The 23,443-nt window shown below is 45.5% G+C and overlaps 1 protein-coding gene across 28 annotated transcripts in view; it reads right to left on the bottom strand.

Annotated features, from left to right (window-relative positions):
* LOC110526357 (CUGBP Elav-like family member 4) overlaps positions 1–23,443 on the bottom strand; it is a 177,367-nt gene that overhangs the window by 34,772 nt on the left and 119,152 nt on the right. For 16 of the 28 annotated variants that reach the window (XM_090238618.1, XM_036980700.2, XM_036980701.2 and 13 more), the window contains exons 3-5: positions 20,003–20,051; positions 11,328–11,456; positions 4,975–5,054 (exon numbers count right to left, since the gene is read on the bottom strand). In XM_090238618.1, the coding sequence (XP_090094744.1) occupies positions 4,975–5,054; positions 11,328–11,456; positions 20,003–20,051 (258 nt within the window). The remainder of the gene's footprint in view (positions 1–4,974; positions 5,055–11,327; positions 11,457–20,002; positions 20,052–23,443) is intronic. The other 12 variants (XM_036980705.2, XM_090238613.1, XM_090238619.1 and 9 more) reach the window with 2 other exon arrangements.

The raw sequence follows: 23,443 nt of genomic DNA, 5'->3' as shown, positions 1-23,443 counted from the left end.
TAACCATTTTTCATTAACCATTCTTCATTTATTCATGAAGAACACATTGTGAGCAGCAAGAAGAAGGCTTGTGAGGGGAGAGCTCCGGGCAGCCTCTACTCAAAGCACTGTGACTCAGGACTCACTGACCCAAGCTAGGCTGGGCTGGTTTCTCCCTGCCTGCATAGTGCAGAGCAGAGTAGAGTATCAGAGAGCAAGAAACAGTCTGCAGAGCCAGCCTGAAGTAGTACTAAAACTGAAACACTACCACAGCTCCTATTCACTATGGCACTGGAGAGAGAACAAACTGTGCTGGGCTTAGAATCTCATACTTTCAAAAAAATCCCCTAAATCAGAATTGACTCTTCACTCTATCTATAAAATATCTAGTGTCAGAACAAAGGATTTCATACCTTCTACTTCCTGTTATTCTACCTGATACATCCTGACTGGATCTCCAGCCCGATCTCTAGGAGAGACAGGGGACTTCAGAGGAAGAATTCACTCGAGGGGGATCAGAGGACTTCATCCATCTGAAAAGAACTGGGAATAATTCAGCCACTAGATGGAAAGCAGCTTCTCTTTCTCTCTGTCTCTCTCTTTCTCTCTGTCTCTCTCTGTCTCTCTCTCTCTCTCTCTCTCTCTCTCTCTCTCTCTCTCTCTCGCTCTCTCTCTCGCTCTCTCTCTCTCTCTCTCTCTCACTCTCTCTCTCTCTCTCTCTCTCTCTCGCTCTCTCTCTCTATTCTCTGTCTCTCTCTATTCTCTGTCTCTCTCTATTCTCTGTCTCTCTCCCAGCAGAAAATCATAACCTGACAAACAAACAACAATAATAACCTCCGACGGCATGACTCCTATCTCGAAAGAAAATGAATTCAGTGAGGGGCAACAGGGAGCCTTCACTTTTGATGGGTACAGCTGAGGAATTTGTCACAGGTTCAATAACTAATCTAATTTTGAGAACAACACACTTGACTTGTGAAAAACTCACACTGGATGTTGTGTATGGGCCAAAACGAAGAAGAAGAAAAAGATGGAAACGTAATTGAGGGATTAGAAATAAGCCACAAGAGTGAAACGCCATTCTGTTTTTATCTGCTCATAGCCCTGATATGAAGTCACTGGTGTAAAGTGGGTACTATACAGACATGTAAACACACACTCAGACTTTATCCTCAGCAGAAGCTTATGACGACAAAATATGGGAAATAATGTGTGGAAGCCTGTCTTAACAGAATACTAATGACAAACCTTTACTTTACTATCATAATGGCAACCATGTAGACCGTTTTTAAAAGAAAATGACTTCTGAAATGTAATGTTTATCTGTAATCATTCAGCTTCTATACTTCATGGACATAGCAAAAATTCCAGTCTCCTCAATATGGTGTCAAAACAGGGAATGCTTTGTAAGCTATTGCACTAAAATAGTCTAAACCCTGGTTCAGTGACATTATTGGGCTCCATCCTTGCTGAAAGGGTTCAACCCAAAGCCGTAAATGAGATAATCAAATTGAAGATAACAAGTTTGTCCAGTAATTGGATGAGGCCTCCATGTGGGCCTCCAGTTCAACTCCAGTTGAACCGGTCTCTCCACATATCCCTGTGGGCCTGATGGGAGGTATGTGTCTCATTAGTCTGTCTGTCTTTTTGTCTGCATTGGTCTGTACTGTCCATCAGTGACATGGCAACATGACCTACCCACGACACTCACCCACTTTAACAACGCACACAAACACACCATTAAAATACACACACAGTGTAAGCGATCTCAAGCAATAAAAGTGTATCTTCTCATACTTGTATCTGTGTTAGAAATTCTATCATGCTTTCATCCAGCGTAGAAGAGAGAGAGAGAGAGAGAGACAGAGTGAGAGAGACAGAGAGTGAGAGAGAGAGAGTGAGAGACAGAGTGAGAGAGACAGAGACAGGGAGAAAGAGCGACAGAGAGAGTGACAGAGAGAGAGCGACAGAGAGGGAGATATATAGATCAATAGAGAGAGACAGAGAGACAGAGAGAGACAGCGAGAGACAGTGAGAGAGAGAGAGAGAGAGCGAGAGAGACAGAGACAGAGAGTGAGAGAGACAGTGAGAGAGAGAGTGTGAGAGAGCGACAGAGAGAGAGAGACAGTGAGAGAGAGAGAGAGAGAGAGAGTGAGAGAGAGAGAGAGAGAGAGAGACAGTGAGAGAGAGAGTGTGAGAGAGCGACAGAGAGAGAGAGACAGTGAGAGAGAGAGAGAGAGAGAGAGAGTGAGAGAGAGAGAGACAGATACAGAGTGAGAGAGACAGAGAGTGAGAGAGACAGAGACAGAGTGAGAGAGACAGAGAGTGAGAGAGAGAGAGACAGAGACATAGAGAAAGACCGACAGAGAGAGAGAGTGACAGAGAGAGAGCGACAGAGAGGGAGATATACAGATCGATAGAGAGCGACAGAGAGACAGAGAGAGAGAGAGAGAGAGAGAGAGAGAGAGAGACAGTGAGAGAGAGAGAGTGTGAGAGAGCGACAGAGAGAGAGAGACAGTGAAAGAGAGAGAGAGAGAGAGCGAGAGAGAGAGAGAGAGAGAGAGAGAGAGAGAGTTATGTGTCATGCTCTCTAGCTTTGTGTTATCTCTCATTAATCTGGCTCTCCACTACCTCTCTTTCTCTCCCTTCTCTCCTCTCACACACTGTCTCACTCCTGCCAACACTAGTGCGCTCAGCAGGCCCTGTCACCGCCGGTGCGACACAGAACACGGCCATGTCTGCAATTTGCTGGGTGCTGTCTGCCCCCGGCTCTGCCATTTGAAGCCCTGCCACCTGTGTCTCCCCCTTTTTTCGTTCTCTCGTTCTCTTTTGCTCTCTCTCGCTCTCTCTCCACAGCCTTAATTCAACAGCTGAACCAAGAGAGCGTCGGCCTGTTTGGAGCCTGATTACCTTTTAAGTTCAATTAGGGGCACCTGCAATCTGCATCAATTAAAGGCCTGACCTGATCTATCAGCCGCTGCCCTTCGGTGGCGTCCCTCGCCCTTTCCCTTCATTACCATGGCTTTCATTACCACCCAATGTATTTTGGTCTGTGCAGGTATTATTTACGGCCGGGTGTGGCTGCCAGCTAACACAGATGCTCTAGAGTTGAACATTAAGAGAGAGCTCTTTGTGCGAGACTGGTCCAGACCCCACAGCTGGCAGTAGGTTAGAGAGCCTCTCTGGATCCTGCCTCCTGTTAGTCGGTTGTTGACGACATGTGGCACTGATATTATCCAAATTAACTGCATCCCCCTAGGTATCAAAGCCTTATCTCGGTACTAATGGCCACCTTGCCTATTAATCTGACTGGGACTTGGACGTAGGATATAGAAGTAACAGGTGCAGGGGTAGTGGGAGAGATATGGATAATATAGATTATGAATGAGCTTTTGGATGGCTCTGGATACAACTCCGGGTCTGTTTGGGGCTCCATATGTCGCCTTGGACAGTTCATCTGTCGTAGAGCAGCACTCAAGTGGTTTAGCTGGCTTTGGTACTGACCCTGTGTTACTGCAGGCTGGGCAGGGCAGGGGCTCAGCGCAGCAACAGACACACACCCAAAGTTAGAGTTGTTGTGTTTCTTTCCCCCTCCCTAAGCTTGTGACTTCTAATGCTATTGCAAAACGTGTCAGACAGCATCAGTAAGGGAAGTATGTGTAAACGACATCCGGCTTCCAGGACACTATCCTGTTTCCAGAGAGCTGAAGTAAATATTTATAGCAAGACATCAATGGAGTGTATGAACTTAAGGTGTCTGCCAGGGACTGTGAATCTAAAATATGCATGGAGATTCTGTGTTATTCATCATCTTCCCTTAGTAAAACATGTTTAATGATGGCCTTTACATGCCAGATAACAAGCATAACAACCCCAATTTGTAAATACTGCAGTTTGACAGGAGTTGCAGGATATCCAATAATTAGGATGATTCCCAGCATGTTGGGTAGGAGGAGATGTTTGTGTTTAGAGAAATACAGCAAGATACTGTAAAACACTTTGGTTCCACTGTTAATTCTCTACTATTGTGGTCTCAAATGAATCGTCCAAGCATGCTTGCTACAAAACCTACGACTATAAAGGTAATAACTAGTATCCTAAGACTCGTAAGTTGTGCTAGTATATTGCATTTTCTAATTAAATACGCTGAAAGATAAGCTCTGTGTGAATGTTGTGTTTTTAGACTGAAGGAGAAGTACCTCCCAATGAGTGTGCACTAAATCAATTATTACACTTTTGATTTCAGATATTTTTCAGAGACGATTTCCATATTTGAGCATGAAATAATATGAATCTTGAAAAGCTGCATAATTTCTGTTGCATATATGTTCTAGGACACACATAACGTATACTATTCATATGTCATTACAAAATTATTTCTATAGATACAGACTGGTAAAAAGGTACAATAGATATGAGAGGAGATATACAGGCGTAGGATCTTAATTTGACCAGTTTCCCACAGCAGAAGTAACCCTGCAGCAACAGGAAATGTGAATTATTGTGTGGATTATAATAAACTGACAGTTTTGTAGGGGTTGATAAATTGTTAGTTACGGCAAATCAAGTCAGACGTTTTAAATTCAAAATTACAAACTTTAGAAGCCTTTTTAAACCTTGAATACACTACAAGTTAGCATTTCCTGCTGTGCATGAAATATCCTGCAACAGAGTGAGCAAATTACGATCCGACAACTGATCCAATAATATATACAGCATATTCAATGACAAGACATATATGCTGTACATACATACAGTAGTGCAATGTGAAAAGTTGGATGCTGACTGTGATTATTTTGTGAACATTATTAAATGCTAAGAAAGTCTAGGTGAAAGTTTTATGTGTGAATGTATTATTTGAAAGCTTTAAGAAGGGCGGCTATGCCGTCAATGTTCTATACAGCATGTGTGAATACCCATTCTGTATACTGTACGAGTACTAGTATCTTATCGAAGCCGTGTGTGTGGGTGTGCGTGTAACACGGTTATACTCACTGGCATGGTCTGTCCGCCGTGCAGGCTGTTGATGGCCGCCTGTGCTTCTGCGTGGCTGGAGAACTTGACAAAGGCACAGCCTGCACACACGCGCGCCCACACCGACAGACAGTCAGGGAGGGAGGGAGGGAGGGAGGAGAAAGAAAGAGAGAGAGAGAGAGAGCAGGCAAAAAACATTCATTACCATTATTTTCATGTTATCTAGTTTGTTAATGTATTCTGCCATTTGTGTTTTCAGTGCATAACTCTGAATAAATCATTCTAATTGTAGTGTAGGCGTTAGCTGCATGGAACATCCTGTCCCTCGCCCATTTCTAATTCCACCCCTCTACGCCGGAGCACAGGAGCAACAGCATCTACCACCGAGCCTTGGTTGTGATTATTCATCTGTTTAATATTTACACATTGTGATCTGTGTGCAGTCTATCATAAAACAGATTATGATGACAAAGGCAGAGTATTATAATCTGCCTATCTGCCAGTATCTTTGCTTGTGTATAATTTTCTACTAAGGGCTTTGCTCAAGGGGCATTCAAATCATCTTAAATCTGTTGCCTGGCTTATGCAAAAATCTACAGGAACAGACAAAAAAAACGGTAAAGGTAAAATTCTTGGGGTTTTCAATTAATTAACTTCTGCTTTCGATCAACATAATATATTAAACAAGATTAACGTATAAAAATGTATGCCCATGATCAAATACAAACCCACAAATATGTAGCTATTCCAAGGATAAATTGTCTAAACATATTCTGATCTGTCAAAATGTACAGATAATAAAACAGAAAAAACTATGCAAAATAAAGAAAGTGTTGTACTGTTTAAAAGTGTTGTACTGTTTAAAAGTGTTGTACTGTTTAAAAGTGTTGTACTGTTTAAAAGTGTTGTACTGTTTAAAAGTGTTGTACTGTTTAAAAGTGTTGTACTGTATAAAAGTGTTGTACTGTTTAAAAGTGTTGTACTGTTTAAAAGTGTTGTACTGTTTAAAAGTGTTGTACTGTTTAAAAGTGTTGTACTGTATAAAAGTGTTGTACTGTATAAAAGTGTTGTACTGTTTAAAAGTGTTGTACTGTTTAAAAGTGTTGTACTGTTTAAAAGTGTTGTACTGTTTAAAAGTGTTGTACTGTTTAAAAGTGTTGTACTGTATAAAAGTGTTGTACTGTATAAAAGTGTTGTACTGTTTAAAAGTGTTGTACTGTTTAAAAGTGTTGTACTGTATAAAAGTGTTGTACTGTTTAAAAGTGTTGTACTGTTTAAAAGTGTTGTACTGTATAAAAGTGTTGTACTGTTTAAAAGTGTTGTACTGTATAAAAGTGTTGTACTGTTTAAAAGTGTTGTACTGTTTAAAAGTGTTGTACTGTTTAAAAGTGTTGTACTGTTTAAAAGTGTTGTACTGTATAAAAGTGTTGTACTGTATAAAAGTGTTGTACTGTATAAAAGTGTTGTACTGTTTAAAAGTGTTGTACTGTATAAAAGTGTTGTACTGTATAAAAGTGTTGTACTGTTTAAAAGTGTTGTACTGTATAAAAGTGTTGTACTGTATAAAAGTGTTGTACTGTTTAAAAGTGTTGTACTGTATAAAAGTGTTGTACTGTTTAAAAGTGTTGTACTGTATAAAAGTGTTGTACTGTATAAAAGTGTTGTACTGTTTAAAAGTGTTGTACTGTATAAAAGTGTTGTACTGTATAAAAGTGTTGTACTGTATAAAAGTGTTGTACTGTATAAAAGTGTTGTACTGTTTAAAAGTGTTGTACTGTTTAAAAGTGTTGAACTGGATAAAAGTCTTGTACTGTATAAAAGTGTTGTACTGTATAAAAGTGTTGTACTGTTTAAAAGTGTTGTACTGTATAAAAGTGTTGTACTGTATAAAAGTGTTGTACTGTTTAAAAGTGTTGTACTGTTTAAAAGTGTTGTACTGTTTAAAAGTCTTGTACTGTTTAAAAGTGTTGTACTGTATAAAAGTGTTGTACTGTTTAAAAGTGTTGTACTGTTTAAAAGTGTTGTACTGTATAAAAGTGTTGTACTGTTTAAAAGTGTTGTACTGTTTAAAAGTGTTGTACTGTTTAAAAGTGTAATACAGTTTAAAAGTGTTATACTGTATAAAAGTGTTGTACTGTTTAAAAGTGTTGTACTGTTTAAAAGTGTAGTACAGTTTAAAAGTGTTGTACTGTATAAAAGTGTTGTACTGTTTAAAAGTGTTATACTGTATAAAAGTGTTGTACTGTATAAAAGTGTTGTACTGTTTAAAAGTGTTGTACTGTATAAAAGTGTTGTACTGTTTAAAAGTGCTGTACTGTATAAAAGTGTTGTACTGTTTAAAAGTGTTGTACTGTATAAAAGTGTACTGTTTAAAAGTGTTGTACTGTATAAAAGTGTTGTACTGTATAAAAGTGTTGTACTGTTTAAAAGTGTTGTACTGTTTAAAAGTGTTGAACTGTATAAAAGTGTTGTACTGTATAAAAGTGTTGTACTGTTTAAAAGTGTTGTACTGTATAAAAGTGTTGTACTGTCTAAAAGTGTTGTACTGTTTAAAAGTGTTGTACAGTTTAAAAGTGTTGAACTGTTTAAAAGTGTTGTACTGTTTAAAAGTGTTGTACTGTTTAAAAGTGTTGTACTGTTTAAAAGTGTTGTACTGTTTAAAAGTGTTGTATTGTATAAAAGTGTTGTACTGTATAAAAGTGTTGTACTGTATAAAAGTGTTGTACTGTATAAAAGTGTTGTACATTTTAAAAGTGTTGTACTGTTTAAAAGTGTTGTACTGTATAAAAGTGTTGTACTGTATAAAAGTGTTGTACTGTATAAAAATGTTTGACCGTTTAAAAGTGATTTACTGTATATTTAAATGAGCCTACATTGAGCACTTTAACTTCCATAGGTGCATTTTACTGCAGGCTTCATCCCAGTCATATTATGCTCAACGGTTTCTTCTAGTTTAGACTCCTTCATACTCCTGTCTTCTGGAGGCAGCTCGTGTCTGGTTACTAGATAGCTAATTAACTACATAGGTAATTAACTCATCTGGATTCATATGGACCTTTCTTACCGGAGCAGGACCAGTGTGTAAGGCAGACAGCGTTTTCCTAGCTTTTAAAAACAGCTGATACCCGTTTAGAAAGCTTTCAACAATCCAATTAGAAGTGTTTATATACATTTATTCATCATCAATTCCCCGCAGGGGCACAGATGATTCATTTAAATTACAATGGCTGATAGCTACACCCAAGAGAAACACAGCCAGACAGCCCATTCACTTAGGCATTCTAAAACAGCCATTCAGCAGCCCAATGTAGACAAATGAATCATTTCCTCAACCAAATCAAATGTGGCCAAGGATGGAGTTACATACACTGGCTGCATATAAACAGTTTCCCCCTGTCACCTTGGCAATCTGTGCTCCATCAACATGATCAATGTTGTATGTAGAGATGTGAAAATGTGATTCTAATGTAACATAATGTTTTCTAAACGTAAATGGGAACTCTAATGACGGCTACGAGTATAAGTTAGTATGTGTTCAGACCAGATGCTATATAAAGGCAGGAGACATGACTAAAAAGTGGTTGGTAGACAAGTCACAAAGGGCTTTGATTTCACCGTGGCCCCCTTACTCTCCCTTCTCTGGCACTCCCCTCTGCTTTGGAAGTTAAAGGTCCCTTTTTCCTCCAACTGGAGCGAGGGAGGGAGGCGGCAGCCGTCTGGGGGAACGTTTGATTGCGCGCCTCTGTTTGAGGGAACAAAAGCGTTTAACCTTTGTAGTGGAAATAATAAAGGGAGAGTTTGTTCTGGAAACTCAAAGAGCCCAGCTTTCGTTTCCAGGTCCTAGATGGTATACTGTTGGTGATCTCCCTCCATCCCCAACCTCCACCTAGCTAACAAGGCTGGCCCTGGCAGTGATTAAGCCCTGGTGTCCCGGCTCAGCTCGACTGGAGGCAGGGCAGGCTGAGAGTCGCTGCGCTCGGCAAACAACATGCATTTAAACACATGGGGCTCTCAACGCCCCCCACTGACTGAGGCAGCGAATGTAGCGCCGTGTGTATAGCCTTGCTTTCCCTGACCTAGAAAAAAAAAACCTGGATAGGTTTAGGACCCGGAGCATGAAGTTCTCTAAAGAATTGGAAGTGAAGCTAGACTCATAAATTGTAGTGCGCAGTCAGTCAAGGTTTTTGAATGTGATGGTTGAGAATAGGAAGAAGGAAAAAAAGAAAGAAAAAAAGACTGCATTACTTTCAAGCTAGCTGGAGGTTCTGTGCTGCCTTTTGAATTCCTGGAGAAAATAATATGTATGCATGAATTCCATCAGGCAGAATGGATGACATTTATAACACAACTTAATTATAGACCTAAAAGCCATCTCTCTGATATTCCTGACAATTCCTCGCTCCATTCAACTCTGGCAGCAAGTGTTTCACTTTGAGAGTACTTTGAGCAGGGCTGCCATACAGAGATGGATGTCAAACTTCTTGGCCTTTTTATTGGGTTGAAAGGATGCTGAAAGCCTCCGAGTGGCATACATTTACATCAACAGGGGACAAAGGCTCCATAATGGAATAGAGAGCACTGTCAATTTCAAGATCTGTTTCATTTGACTGATGGGACCATGTCTAGTGGTACTGTGGTTGCCAAAGTGATTTGTCTCCTTAACGATGCCATGGGATTGTTGCACAACTGGCTCTGGTCGGAGCAGTCAGTCAAACCCTTCTCTCAGTCACCTGGGGGCCAAACAACTGGGACAGTCTGTAAGAAACAGACAACACCTATGCTTATGGTACACAACTACAGATCTTAGCACAACAATGTAGATAGATATAAAGCAAGATGAAGAAAAGAGCTGGTGATGTGAAACTGGTGATGAGAAGGGTATAGAGAGTAGTATCGAGAGAAGAGAGGAGCGCTACAGTGGCTGGCAAATGAGTGAAAGAGGGAAGAAGTGAACGAGGGAGCACACTGGTTCCCGTTTGACCCAGCAGGAGCACACAGCGCTGGGCTTATTTCATTTTGTGGGTTGTCAATCAGAGCCAGGCAGGCAGCGGGAGCGGCCCGGGGAGAGGGAGCAGGGAGCAGGGAGCAGGCCTTTGGGCAACGCAGAGCAATAGAGCCCGGATCAACAGAGAGCAGAGCAGATGTTCACACCGATAGTCACATGGCTCATTATAGCCAGCCTTTCTCTTGAATGTACATGGAAGCTGCACATTATCAAACCTCCTACCTTCTCACACATCTATTTCACACATTCAGCCATTTAATATAGGAGGATAAATCACAGGCAATAGAAAGAGAGATACAGAGAGAGAGAGCGAGGTAGGGGAGAGAGAGAGAGAGAGAGAGAGAGAGAGAGTGCACCCCAACGCTCGCTGCTTATCAGAGGAAATAACAAAGCTTGTGAACTAGTATATGAGAGAGAACCATTAAAGAATAGGAGGAAGACACACTGCTGGCTAAGAACAATCCTTGAATCAAAAATCCATAGCCATCTTTCACGTTATGATTCAATGGACTTCATAGCATTTGGGCTGTTGTTGTGTTTCGGTAAATACTGCTCTACTGTTTTTGTCGTGAGTGGCAGGCAGTGCTAAAATCCAGGGACAGACTGATTTATTTACAGTAGGACATCATTGTCCACAAATGTCTCTAGGGAGGGGTGACAGGGATGTGGGAAACAAACATAATTACACCCCTCCGCCTTTCTGATAACAGGAAGAGGAGGAGGAAGGGAGTTGGAGGGAAGAGGAGGAGGTGTTTGCAAGGTGTTTGTTGAGTACGAGCCTAGGGAAAGTGAATGGTGTTAGGAATGGGGACTACAAAGGGAGAGCTGGAGAAGGAGGGAGTGAAGAGCGAGAGGTGCGGAGAGAAAAGATAGATAGGTGAGAGGAAGGAGGTGTGATGCTGTATGTGTTGGGGAGGTATAAGGGGAAGGCGAGAGAAAGAAGTGGAAAGGGATCTACAGAACAGTAAGTGGAAGGTATGGCCAGGGGAGAAGAGGAGGGTGAGCTAAGGAGTGGATGAGAGTGGGAAGGAGACAGGTGAAGTAAGGGAATATATAGAGGGAGAGAGAGGGAGGAGAAGGAGAGAGTAGAGTGAGAGAGAGAGAAAGGGGCGAATAGAGAGCGAGAAACAGCGGGAAGGAGACAGGTAAAGTGAGGGAATATACAGGGGGAGAGAGAGGGAGGAGGAGAAGGAGAGAGAGTAGAGATGGAGAGGGAGAAAGTGGGAATAGAGGGAGAGAGAGTGTGTGAGAGAGAAAGAGAAGGGGAGAAAGAGGGGAGTGAAGAGCAAGAGACAGTGGGAAGGAGACAGATAAGAAGAGAGGGAGTAAAGAGGCAAAGAGGAAGTGAGGTGTGTGGGCAGGCGCTGACCCTTACTGGCCCCATCAGGCCCTCTCAGGACGGTGCACTCCTCGATCTGGCCGAAGGTCTCAAAGAGCCGCCGGACGTCCTCCTCGCTCTGCTGCTTCCCAAGCATCCCCACAAACAGCTTCCTGTCTTCTGGAGGGAAACCGGGGGAGAGGAGGAGAGGAGGGAAAGAAGGAAGGAGAGAGAACACAAACAAATGCTACAGCTGATGGCACCGTTCTGCTGAGTCTGTGAGGATCACCTCAGCAGGAAACTCAAAACACTCCCTGTCATCATCAGGCACACTGGTGTGTTCTGTTGTTGTTGTTGTTGTTGTTGTTGTTGTGTGGTTTCCCTGGGAGGAAGACATGTTCCTGTCTCCACTGAACTATTCTAGTAGATAGAGCTGCCTGTAGTGTCTGGGTGATGTTTGATACAGATGTTGTTTGGAGTGCTGTTACTGTCAAGCAGCAGTAATACATGAAGATAAGAGCTCCAGTATAGCATAGTAGTGTATATAGTATACAGTGTATAGTGTTCCCTGGGTTGTATGTTGTAAAGCTGTATCCTATGTTGACCTATACCCTCCCCTCCATCGTCCGCTTTGACACGGCTAGTCCTGCTGGCCAGAAAGGGGCGCTGTGACTACGATGTATGGCTTCTATACCTCCAGATCTGGCCGGTCAGAAGGGAGGATTTTTCTAATTAATCTCCCCTGGCATTAGACAGAACATTCATCTTCTTTACCTTCTTCTACATTATGCATTTCCTATTCGACTGTGTTGTGGAATGGAATGACTACTAGCAAGAACCCATCCCCAGAACTGATGTAACGTGGCAGGGAGAGGAAAACGAGTTCATTGGAAACGACTCTGTTGATCTTCAACGTGAGTCATTTGACCGCGTTGGGGAGGGAGCGGTGGGGGGAAGGCGAGGGGCGAGAGCATCACCTGGCCCTGGACAGATGTGACACCTCCTGTACCTGCCAGGTACCATTAGACACAGTTGTTCTAAAAATAAAGCTGGGGGGAACATCAGATCCTGTTACATTCCTGTAAAGTTAAAATGCTCCCCGCTTCAACACACAAATGAGCACATGCATAATCAGTATGCCCTGCCAGCCTGCCCGATGGCGTGCCGCTCTTCCTATAGCTGGAGGTGTCTGAGCTTTATCTTAAAGTGGAAGCCCTCTTGCTAGTCACGATCACGCTCATCTGGTCACGCCTCACACGGACCCAGCCATACAGGGAGTGTATTAGGCAGTGTGTATTAGGTCGTTTTTGAATTGTTAGATTACTGCACTGTCGGAACTAGAAGCACAGGCATTTTGCTACACTCGCAATAGCATCTGCTAACCATGTGTATGTGATCAATTTGATTTGACTTGATACACTGACACAGCCTCACACGGACCCAGCCTCAAGTCTCAAACGTCATGACCACGGCCCCAGCCTCTCACTCCTACATGACCATCTGCTGTGATAACTGGCCTCACGCATTCTCCTGCTCCTACACATTCATCTACGGTAGGGGCGGCAGGTAGCCTAGTGGTTAGAGTATTGGGCCGTGGTTATGACGTTTGAGACTTGAGGCTGGGTCCGTGTGAGGCTGTGTCAGTGTATCAAATCAAATCAAATTGATCACATACACATGGTAACTGAAAGGTTGCTGGATCAAATCCCAGAGCTGGCAAGGTAGAAAATCTGTCGTTCTGCCCCTGAACAAGACACTTAACCCACTGTTTCCCAGTAGGCCATCATTGTAAATAAGAATTTGTTCTTAAAAAATACAGTAGTCACCGTCACACAGCCATCTCTCTACTCATTAAAGCTCCTCTATTTGGCCTGATAGGCCTGACGAGAACAGGGTACACAGTGTGTGGTCATGGGGAGCGGCTGGATGGGGACTAGACCACGAGAGGACAGGATATGGGTCTCAGCCGGGATGCAGTCACAGCTTTCAGCTCACAGAACAGTCCAAGACAGGTGCTTGTCTGGAATGAGTCAGAGCAGAGGTGAGACTTGAGTGGCTCCTAGAACACACCTGACTCCATTTGGACTGTCTCTCTCTCTCTCTCTGTCATCAGACGTTTCATTGGGGTGTCACTATCAGGCCTTAATGGTAGAAGTGCACTTTTACAGGCCTCCTGTGGCATCTTAATGTTTTGGGACAAAGACTAATTTCCAACCGGGGCCTGAGGAGGTCTAATGATAGCTTTACAAGGCTAATTAACTAGCCATGAGTGAGGTAATGAACTTTTCAAATATGCAAACTGAAGAAATAGATGACACCCAGCGAAAGCGTTACAGGAGAGTGAGAACTCTTCTGAGCCCTCCTCTGGGAGGGAGGAACGGCCGGAGCGAGAATATTGAATTTGGAGCCGATATCTTTTCATTGCCTGACCTAAGCACTCTTCTCCTCTCCTCTCGCCGAGCCGGCCGGCCGGCCCACCGCACCGCACACCCTGGCCAGAGTATGAATCGCTATTAATTAGTCCATTTTGCACCTGTCTCCAAAGCAGCGCGTTATTGGATCTGCAAGGTTTCTCTACTCTTATGGCCACTCGGAGGCTTTTAAAGTGCATTTATGGTTATGAATAAATAACCAGCGATGCTCACTACTCTGCATAACGAGATGTCTAGCCTCCAGAACAGACTGAGAGAGTTCTTCATAAAAGTGTGTGTGGAGGGGGAAAATCAATGAGAATACAGTTAAAGTACAATCCTGCATTTACATCCAGACTCAAGTGAATGCTTCACTATGCAGAACACTTAGGATTTAACTGACATGGCGGGGCTACTTGACCCGACTGTCTGTCTGACCCCTCTCCTCCATACTTATCTATCACAGAGAGATCCTAGCCCTCTTACCCCTGTCTGTAAATGAGCCCTGCTATAACAGGTGATCTGTACTGTGAATGAGGCTCCACTCAGCACCCGCCCATGTAATCGACAAGGTCCTTCCTCCCCACTGTTTTACATTGAAGCATGAGTGTCTGCATGAGAAACAGGCATGGAGAGAGGTTGATAGCTAGGTTTGTGTGCTACATTGTCCAACTGACTGCACACACACACACACACACACACACACACACACGCACACACAGTTACCCACACTATCCTCCACTCGTCTCTCTCTCCGCAGCTGTTCATTGCTTGACTGAAGGTAGGAGTAATTGTGTGGGATATAGGGCTGTGTCAGTCTGAGATGGCATGTCCAGTCTGAGATGGCATGTGGACGGCCCCATTTTAGGAATGCAAATAGAAGAGAAGATCAAAGTTATCAAAACACAACTGACATCTGACAATCGCTTGTCTCAGGAAGCCTTTTCATTCCAGCGCCCGGTGTATTAAAAATTAATGGATTTTGCACAGATGCCATATGCTGTCAAGATTGATGCTTCTCTCTCTGAATTAAAGTGTTACCTTTTGTTGTAGGGTGCAGTGTGTCTGGCTTGGTTCTTCATTTCCCTCCCTCTCTCTATGTCTTCCTCTCTTTCTCTCTCTCACTCACTCTCTTTCTCTCACCGGGTGGGGAATGAGCTGTTGAGAAACCTACTTAGCTAAGGTTTTTCCTTCTGGTTGCAAGTAAATGCCACCCTAGAAACAATTAGTCTCATGCTCGACTAAAGTGTCAGTGGTTGACATGTTTTTTTAATGCGGCCTCATTGCCATATCACTTGCTGCTCACGCCGAGCGTATGTGAGTGCTGTGCTCTGAAAGCACGGACAGCTGCACCCAACGATAAAATATTCCTGCTAGGCCTCTGGGTGCATTTCAAATGCACAGTAATGTTTCAGGCAACACATCAGATGGGTTATGGTGCTGATGGGCTCATTATAGGACCTGACGCTGCATGGCACACGGCTGCTGCCTGAAAGGCTCTGCCATGGTGGGATCAGACCCCACGCTATAGCCTAGCCCCAGCCCTGCTCCTCAGCCTCATACCCCAGCCCTATATACAGCCCCCAGTACTGTTGCCCTACTGGTCTACTACAACCCCAGCACCAGCTTAGCTTCAATTCTGGGCCCATCCCTAGCTCCAGCCCTGCTCAGCCCTGTACCCCAGCTCTATACAAAAAATCCAGCTTCAGGCCCAGCTCCAGCCCCAGCTCAGGCTCAATCCCCAACTCCATCCCCAGCTCCAGCCCTGTTCCTCAGCCCCATACCCCAGCTCTATATAAAGCCCCCAGCTCCATCCCCAGCTCCACCCCAGCTCCAGACCCAGCTCTATGCCCAGCTCCATCCCCAGCTCCCTACCCAGCTCCACGCCAGCTCCAGACCCAGCTCCATGCCCAGCTCCAGCTCCAGTCCCAGCCCCCTACCCAGCTCCAGTTCCAGCTCCAACCCCAGCTCCAACCCCAGCTCCGGCTCCAGCCTGTCCTGCTGTAATGCTGATGAAGATACATCTGACTGGCCCTGCCTCTGAGCAGACCCATAGTCTCTTTACTGATAGGCTTAATCTGATATATGCCAGAAGATTATTCAACATAGTGAGGCGGTAAATAGAATCAGCAAAAGGGAAGGAATATTCAAATTGTCACTGTATCAGGCATAATGATAGGATCCAGGCCTCCTGCTTGTAAATGCATTACTCATACTGCAAGAGCTGTCACTTTCATTTACTCAGAAGCACAAGGAAGGCCTTAAACCTTTCGTTGCGACTTTCAAAAACGATCACAGAACAACGGAAGAAATTTTGTGAAATTGCCTGTTCCAATTTCTGTCCAAATATTTAAACGTAATTTATTTTTCCTAATATAATTTGGGTGTATGTTTTCTCGTGGCATGGTCCTATCATACAGATGCTGTAACCAAGCAATTTAATTTAATGCCCAGCCAACCTTGAGCTACTACGCTGTGTTCCCTGAACCTCTGACAAACTGGGTGTGTACCGCCCTGCCGGGCTCTTTCTGACTTTTCAGAGTTTTGCATGTTTCGTGTCCAAAGGCGGAGAGAGATCTTTTGGCTTCATTTGCATGTAAAGTGGAGCACGGTCCTCAGTGGGTGTTGAGGTGCCTCCAGACAGCCCCTCCCCAGCGGCCTGGCAGCCTGCTGCAACAGCCACACATCAGCCCTCACTCTTCCCTATCTGCTGGGTGGGGCATGACAGCACAGCGCACAAGAGCTTGAGGTCCTGTCAATCTCTCACCTCCCAGACTGGGGTCATCCTTCAGAGACACACGCTGAGACAAGGAAGCGCCCAGGCAAGGACGAACACAGAGCAAAAAAAAAGGATAGCTCCTCAGGATGCCGTAGGGCCGAGTGCAACCCAGACAGAAACTACGAACCTTGATACACGCTCTAGTCAAACTGAAACTATGTAAAGATACCAAGAGACTCTGATGATACATTATCAGGTAGACGCATACAGAATGGTGGAACTCTAATTCTACATTATTAGAAAGAAAACATTCAGAGCGGTGGGACTTTAATGCTACATTAGCTTGGTAATTATTTAGGAAAAGGACACGTTGAAGAAGGGAGAGGTAAGCAAACAGGCAAATCTAGAAAGAGAGGGAGACTTTTAGCTGTCTCCAAGCCGGCCGTCGGTCCGGTGTGTTTCGTCTATTACAGAAGATCAACATAGACTTTAGAGCAGTGTTTAACAGCTCCAGTCCTCCAGCACCCCCAACAGACACATTTGTGTTGTAGCCCTGGACAACCACACCTGATTTAACTTGCCAACTAATCATCAATCAGGTGAGTTTGTCCGGGGCTACAACACAGATGTGTGCTGTTGGGGGTACTGGAGGACTGGAGCTGGTTAACACGGCTGTAGAGAGAGCATGGAGAGAGGACTAAAAGGTCAATGCGGACGGAGGTGCTTGTGTGTAAGAGAAGCGTAATGAGAGAATGTCTTCTCCTAGTAAATAAAGGGAGGGAGAGAGAGTGCTTGATACTGATCCACCATCCTCTCTCCATTCTACTACGGTGGCCATGGCTGGATGGCTACAGGAGGAGTGGGACCTGCAGCCTGCAGATTGTGTTTAGATAATGGCCATCTCCAATCATAGATAACATGGCTTCATCTTTTCTTCACAGACACAGCGGCAGACAAGGTCAGATGGAAGTGATTCCTAGATGGAGAGGAGGAGATAAGGAAGGGGTGCTTCCCAAATGATTTAGTGCTGAGATTCGCTCAGCTACCCACATCACCCTCCGTTAGCTCCCTCTTCCTGCCGACCCCAACTCTCCGTCTCCCTCACTCCCTCTTTTTCTCTCTGGACCTCGCTCTGTAGCCCTCTCTATCACTAGCTCTATCTCTCCCCTCTCTATCCACTTCCCCAGCCCCGTTTGGATTGAGGCAAATTGCTTGGGTTTAAAGTGGAGATATGAGACACTTTCCCTTCAAGCACTGTCCACATAGCAGAAGAGCAGAGTCACCCTGCTTCCATTGTATCGCTATATCTCCCAATTGAAATTATGACTTGATCAAGTTGAAAATAAAGGCTGGGTTGAAGCACAAGAGATAAAGATTGACTTGAAGGGAGAGGAGGGGAGGGGAGAGGGGTGCTGGTTGACTCAGAGCAGCAAAGTGACAATAGATTTCAAGTCTGAAAATCCTCCTCCCATCCCATTCTCCTATTCTATTTGATAATGCAAAGGAGAAATAAACAACCCATGAGTCATTCTAATAGAGGGCCAAGAAAATTAGTTTTCCTATCCACAATGGGCCAATAGATCTGTAGGATTATGCGCCGTCTGGTCCCACATTCAGTTCCTGTGCCAAACTTTTACTAGCGCTCCTGACACATCTCTATCCCTGGAGAGCAGACAGCTCTCTGGGGGAGGGGGAGGCAGGAAGGAGGGAGGGAGAGGGAGGCAGGGGGGTGTACCAGCGTATCTAAACCCACTAATGGGCCGTAATGCCTGCAGAAGCACGTAACCAAGACACCTTTTGCGACTCCTCATGACATGGGGGCAGAAGTCTCGGCGCGACTCCCCATTCCATGGGGGCAGAAGTCTCGACGCAAGAGCTGGTCCCACTGCTAACCAGTCTACAGCTAGGGCCCTGGTGGGAATACTGTCTACCTGGCTGGGTCGGCCTCACTCTATCTACTCTGACAGAGACAGAGACACACACACACACACAGAGAGAGAGAAAGAGAGAGAGAGAGAGAGAGCGGGAGAGATGAATCCCTTTCCTACCCAGGGCTGTCTGTTTTCCTTTAAGTCGAGGCCAGTAAATCTAATTTCATTGTCAGCCGAGGCTACGCTTTACTTGCCTGCCCTGTCTGATGACTTCCTGTTGCCATTAACGCTCGATACTGTATCTATGTTGGGTCCTGGCCTGTCGTTGTGCTCACATTTCATTCAGCGCCACGCCGTGTCCTATACCCTGTATGTCGTCCCCAACACAATGTTCCTGTGACAGACTGGCTAGCTAGAGAACAGAACTGGGATGGCTGGCATAGAGAGTCCTCTGTATTTCATTCACTCTGTCTGTATTTTTCCTCTTTCTCCCCCTCTCCTCTCCTCTCCGGCTAGAGAAAGAGTAGTAATTGATATCGGGGCCCATCCATCCTCCCTCCCTTAAACCAGAGATCCAATTTATCTCCGTGAAAATGCCGATTGGCTCCCGCCCAGGTCTTGTCCGTCAGACTTTGCCTGTTTTTAGATGGCCGTTAATTAAAGTGGAGCCGTGACAAAAATAAGATCTCAATGGGAGAGTGACTGTGTGTCAGGGAACAGGGAAATGGGCCGGCTGATTCATACATCTTGACCACGTAAATCACCAAACTGGCTCAGTCCGGGTCTAATCTTACCCTGGCTGGCTGTGGTGTAACTCAGAAGGCTGGGATACACATAATGCATCTGACCCTCACAATGTAGACGCACACTGGGTCTATTAGATGTAATTATGCCACATGTAAATCTGTAACTGGCTTAATCTGCATTAACCCCGATAATGTTACAAATGGCTTTGGAATGATCTAGTCAATCACACAGTCATTCTGGCTAGGGCCAAGCTGGCGGGTGGCTCTTCAGCTCTGTGTAAAAACCTTCATTCTGTTTTGTGATTTGGTGTCAAAGGCCTAAACCCAAAATCACGGATCATTTATAAACATGTCTGACTACTAACTACACTCTCTCCTCTGTCCATTTTATATGTTGTGAAAATAACAAATCTGAGTTGTACGATTGACCTGGCAGTACAAAGTGGATGGGTATGACTGTCCTGGTGTTGACTGGTAAAGCCTATTCAGGACCTCTGAAGTGTGGCTGTGTGGGGGTGAGGAGGGGGGAAGAGGAAGGATATGGAGGTGCATGGAAGGGGGGTTTGACTCTCAGTGGTACTCATCTGTAACCAGGCTGAGCTGTCACTCTGAGAACAGTGAGGAGGGATAGATCCCTACCCAGCCTCTCCTCCTCCCACTCCTCACTCGACTTTGAACCTCCCAGAGTGACAGTGAACCTGACACAGCCCCTCTCTCTGTTGGTCCGGCCCGGCACAGATGGGAAGTCAATAGAGGCGAGTGACCTATATTAATGGCTACTCTGCAAACTCCCAGTGTGTCCCTACTGAGAGCAGAATATTCAGGTGTGCGGAGGAATGGAGGGGTGGAGGGATGGAGGAGTGGAGGGTTGGAGGAGTGGAGGGGTGGAGAGAGGGGTGAAGGGGTGAAGGGAGGGAGGGAGGGAAGGAGGGAGTAGGGGTGAAAAGAGGGAAGGGACAACCAGGAGAAGGTTAATTACCTCCTCGTCCTTCGCTGTCGGCTGGCTTCACCTGGATGGGCCGGTTCATCTGCAGAGAGAGGAGAAAACACCTGGGTTAGTGTGGCCACCTGGGGACATCCACTACAACCACTACCAGGAGGAAAGGGGACAGAGTGGTGTTCATGGGCCTGTAGTTCTTGTCCTGACTCACTGGAGCATCAGATAAACAACACAAACAGTGCTCTGTTCTGTTCTAGTAAAGAAGAAGAGGAGAATGTGTGAGCTTTGAGTTTGATGCCAGCATGCCTAATTAATCCAGGGCCCTGGCCTCCGAAGATGCCTGGTTCCCCGTCACAGTTCAGCAGAATTAGCACTTTTCAATGAGTCACACTGGTTGTCAGATGGCATGAGGAGATTAATGCCATTACATCACCCACTATCAACCCCACAAGGAGAGGTCTTCTCTGGCTGCCCTGAGCTTCCTGTCTCCTCCCTACTTCCCTCTGTCCCTTAAAGCCATGCCCTGCCCAGCTCTATACATCCTCTCTCCCTCTGTCCCTCCCTTCCCTCCCTCCCTCTCTCTTTTCCACCCCTACCCTTCTATAACTTGCCCTGCCCTGCCCAGCTCTACACACTCCTACCTCCCCAACCACTACCACCGCCACCCCTCCCCTCAGGACCAGATCCAAGCGTCGTGACCAGTATGCTGCTGCTTTGCTCTGGTCAGCCAAGCCCACCCCAGACACACTGGCTTTTGAAAGCCACACACAAAAACATGTCCAAGAAACACAGAAAGTACTGTAAAAAGGTTAGAAGTGCAAATCAATAAACAACCTCTGAAGATACAGTCCAGAGAGGAAAAAGCTTAGCAGCGCCAAGCCCAACATTAGAAGGGCTTTTAAAAACGCCTGCTGTGAATAAAAACTCCCATGGCTCTCTTTGCTCCCTCTACACAGTTCCATCTCTCTCAGGAGTATGACATGTATAAAATTAAGAGTTTCAAAGCCTTTGACTGTATACAACATGACAAATATCTTCCTGTTTCCCTGGATGAATAGTGTGGGGGCAAAGGTCAGTGTAGAGAGGCTCTGTGCTTAGTGAGGGCATCCTTCCATGAGTGGTGTATTGGCTGTGTCTCCTGGAGCCTGCAGTAGGCAGTAGACACTGGGCACTGGGCCTGTCTCTCCTACATAGGGCATGAGAACAGGGCCAGTGTGTGTGTCACTGAGCAGCACAGTGCAGGGCTGCCCACTCCCATCAGTCAGGTTCACTATGACTGGAAGGCTTAGGGCCGTGGTACACTTGACAGCAGTTGACATGAGCCCAGACGTCATGAGTCAAATATAGCCAAGCGACTAAACGACGTGGAGGGATGTATGCATCTAATGTGACACTCCTAGTTCTACATGTACATACACCAGAATACACCGTGACGCTGGAACAAAAGGTAACGCTGCCCACATCACAACCAAACAAACCTTTATACAGACATGCTAATGTCAACACTTACAGGCCATGAGTTGGAGATAACACGGATCTATTGTTGTCTTTTCCCACAGCTGGCTATTACACGATGACAATGAGAATACAAACTCATAAGAGCAACAGATGCGTTGTCACTGGATCCCATGCATATTCCATATAAACCATTCAGTATAGTGCTGTTGGAGGGGTCTACTAACTGAGAGATACTGCACTGTGAGTGGTGGAAATGGGCTGTGTCTGAATGGGAGCACAGATGACAAATTGTGGTTAGAGCCTGGAGGGTTTAAGATAAAGTGACTGGGGGCTGTGGCGGTCAGATGGGGGACTTGGGGAGTTCCAGATGTTGTGACTAGAAGCCTTTCGTTTTCTCTGCTGGTTTGTTTGGAGTGAAGGAGGAGGGTGGTGGAGAACCCCAACACTCTTGGATGGATGGAGTAGTGGTGTTACAGAGAGTTAGAGGATGGAGTGGTGGTGTTAGGGAGAGTTAGAGGATGGAGTGGTGGTGTTAGGGAGAGTTAGAGGATGGAGTGGTGGTGTTAGGGACAGTTAGAGGATGGAGTGGTGGTGTTAGGAAGAGTTAGAGGATGGAGTGGTGGTGTTACGGAGAGTTAGAGGATGGAGTGGTGGTGTTAGGAAGAGTTAGAGGATGGAGTGGTGGTGTTACGGAGAGTTAGAGGATGGAGTGGTGGTATTAGGGAGAGTTAGAGGATGGAGTGGGGTGTTAGGGAGAGTTAGAGGATGGAGTGGTGGTGTTAGGGAGAGTTAGAGGATGGAGTGGTGGTGTTAGGGAGAGTTAGAGGATGGAGTGGTGGTGTTAGGGACAGTTAGAGGATGGAGTGGTGGTGTTAGGAAGAGTTAGAGGATGGAGTGGTGGTGTTACGGAGAGTTAGAGGATGGAGTGGTGGTGTTAGGAAGAGTTAGAGGATGGAGTGGTGGTGTTACGGAGAGTTAGAGGATGGAGTGGTGGTGTTAGGAAGAGTTAGAGGATGGAGTGGTGGTGTTACGGAGAGTTAGAGGATGGAGTGGTGGTATTAGGGAGAGTTAGAGGATGGAGTGGGGTGTTAGGGAGAGTTAGAGGATGGAGTGGTGGTGTTAGGGAGAGTTAGAGGATGGAGTGTTGGTGTAAGGGAGAGTTAGAGGATGGAGTGGTGGTGTTAGGGAGTGTTAGAGGATGGAGTGGTGGTGTTACGGAGAGTTAGAGGATGGAGTGGTGGTGTTACGGAGAGTTAGAGGATGGAGTGGTGGTGTTATGGAGAGTTAGAGGATGGAGTGGTGGTGTTAGGGAGAGTTAGAGGATGGAGTGGTGGTGTTAAGGAGAGTTAGAGGTTGGAGTGGTGGTGTTAGGGAGAGTTAGAGGATAGAGTGGTGGTGTTACGGAGAGTTAGAGGATGGAGTAGTGGTGTTAGGAAGAGTTAGAGGATGGAGTGGTGGTGTTACGGAGAGTTAGAGGATGGAGTGGTGGTGTTATGGACAGTTAGAGGTTGGAGTGGTGGTGTTAGGGAGACTTAGATGATGGAGTGGGGTGTTAGGGAGAGTTAGAGGATGGAGTGGTGGTGTTAGGGAGAGTTAGAGGTTGGAGTGGTGGTGTTAGGGAGAGTTAGAGGATAGAGTGGTGGTGTTACGGAGAGTTAGAGGATGGAGTGGTGGTGTTAGGGAGAGTTAGAGGATGGAGTGGTGGTGTTAGGAAGAGTTAGAGGATGGAGTGGTGGTGTTACGGAGAGTTAGAGGATGGAGTGGTGGTGTTATGGACAGTTAGAGGTTGGAGTGGTGGTGTTAGGGAGACTTAGAGGATGGAGTGGGGTGTTAGGGAGACTTAGAGGATGGAGTGGTGGTGTTAGGGAGAGTTAGAGGTTGGAGTGGTGGTGTTAGGGAGAGTTAGAGGATAGAGTGGTGGTGTTACGGAGAGTTAGAGGATGGAGTGGTGGTGTTAGGGAGAGTTAGAGGATGGAGTGGTGGTGTTAGGAAGAGTTAGAGGATGGAGTGGTGGTGTTACTG

The sequence above is a fragment of the Oncorhynchus mykiss genome, chromosome 6 (genome assembly GCF_057628025.1).
Source record: "Oncorhynchus mykiss isolate SJ-2025 chromosome 6, ASM5762802v1, whole genome shotgun sequence".
NCBI lineage: Eukaryota > Metazoa > Chordata > Actinopteri > Salmoniformes > Salmonidae > Oncorhynchus > Oncorhynchus mykiss.
This window is presented reverse-complemented; position numbering and strand designations above follow the sequence as displayed.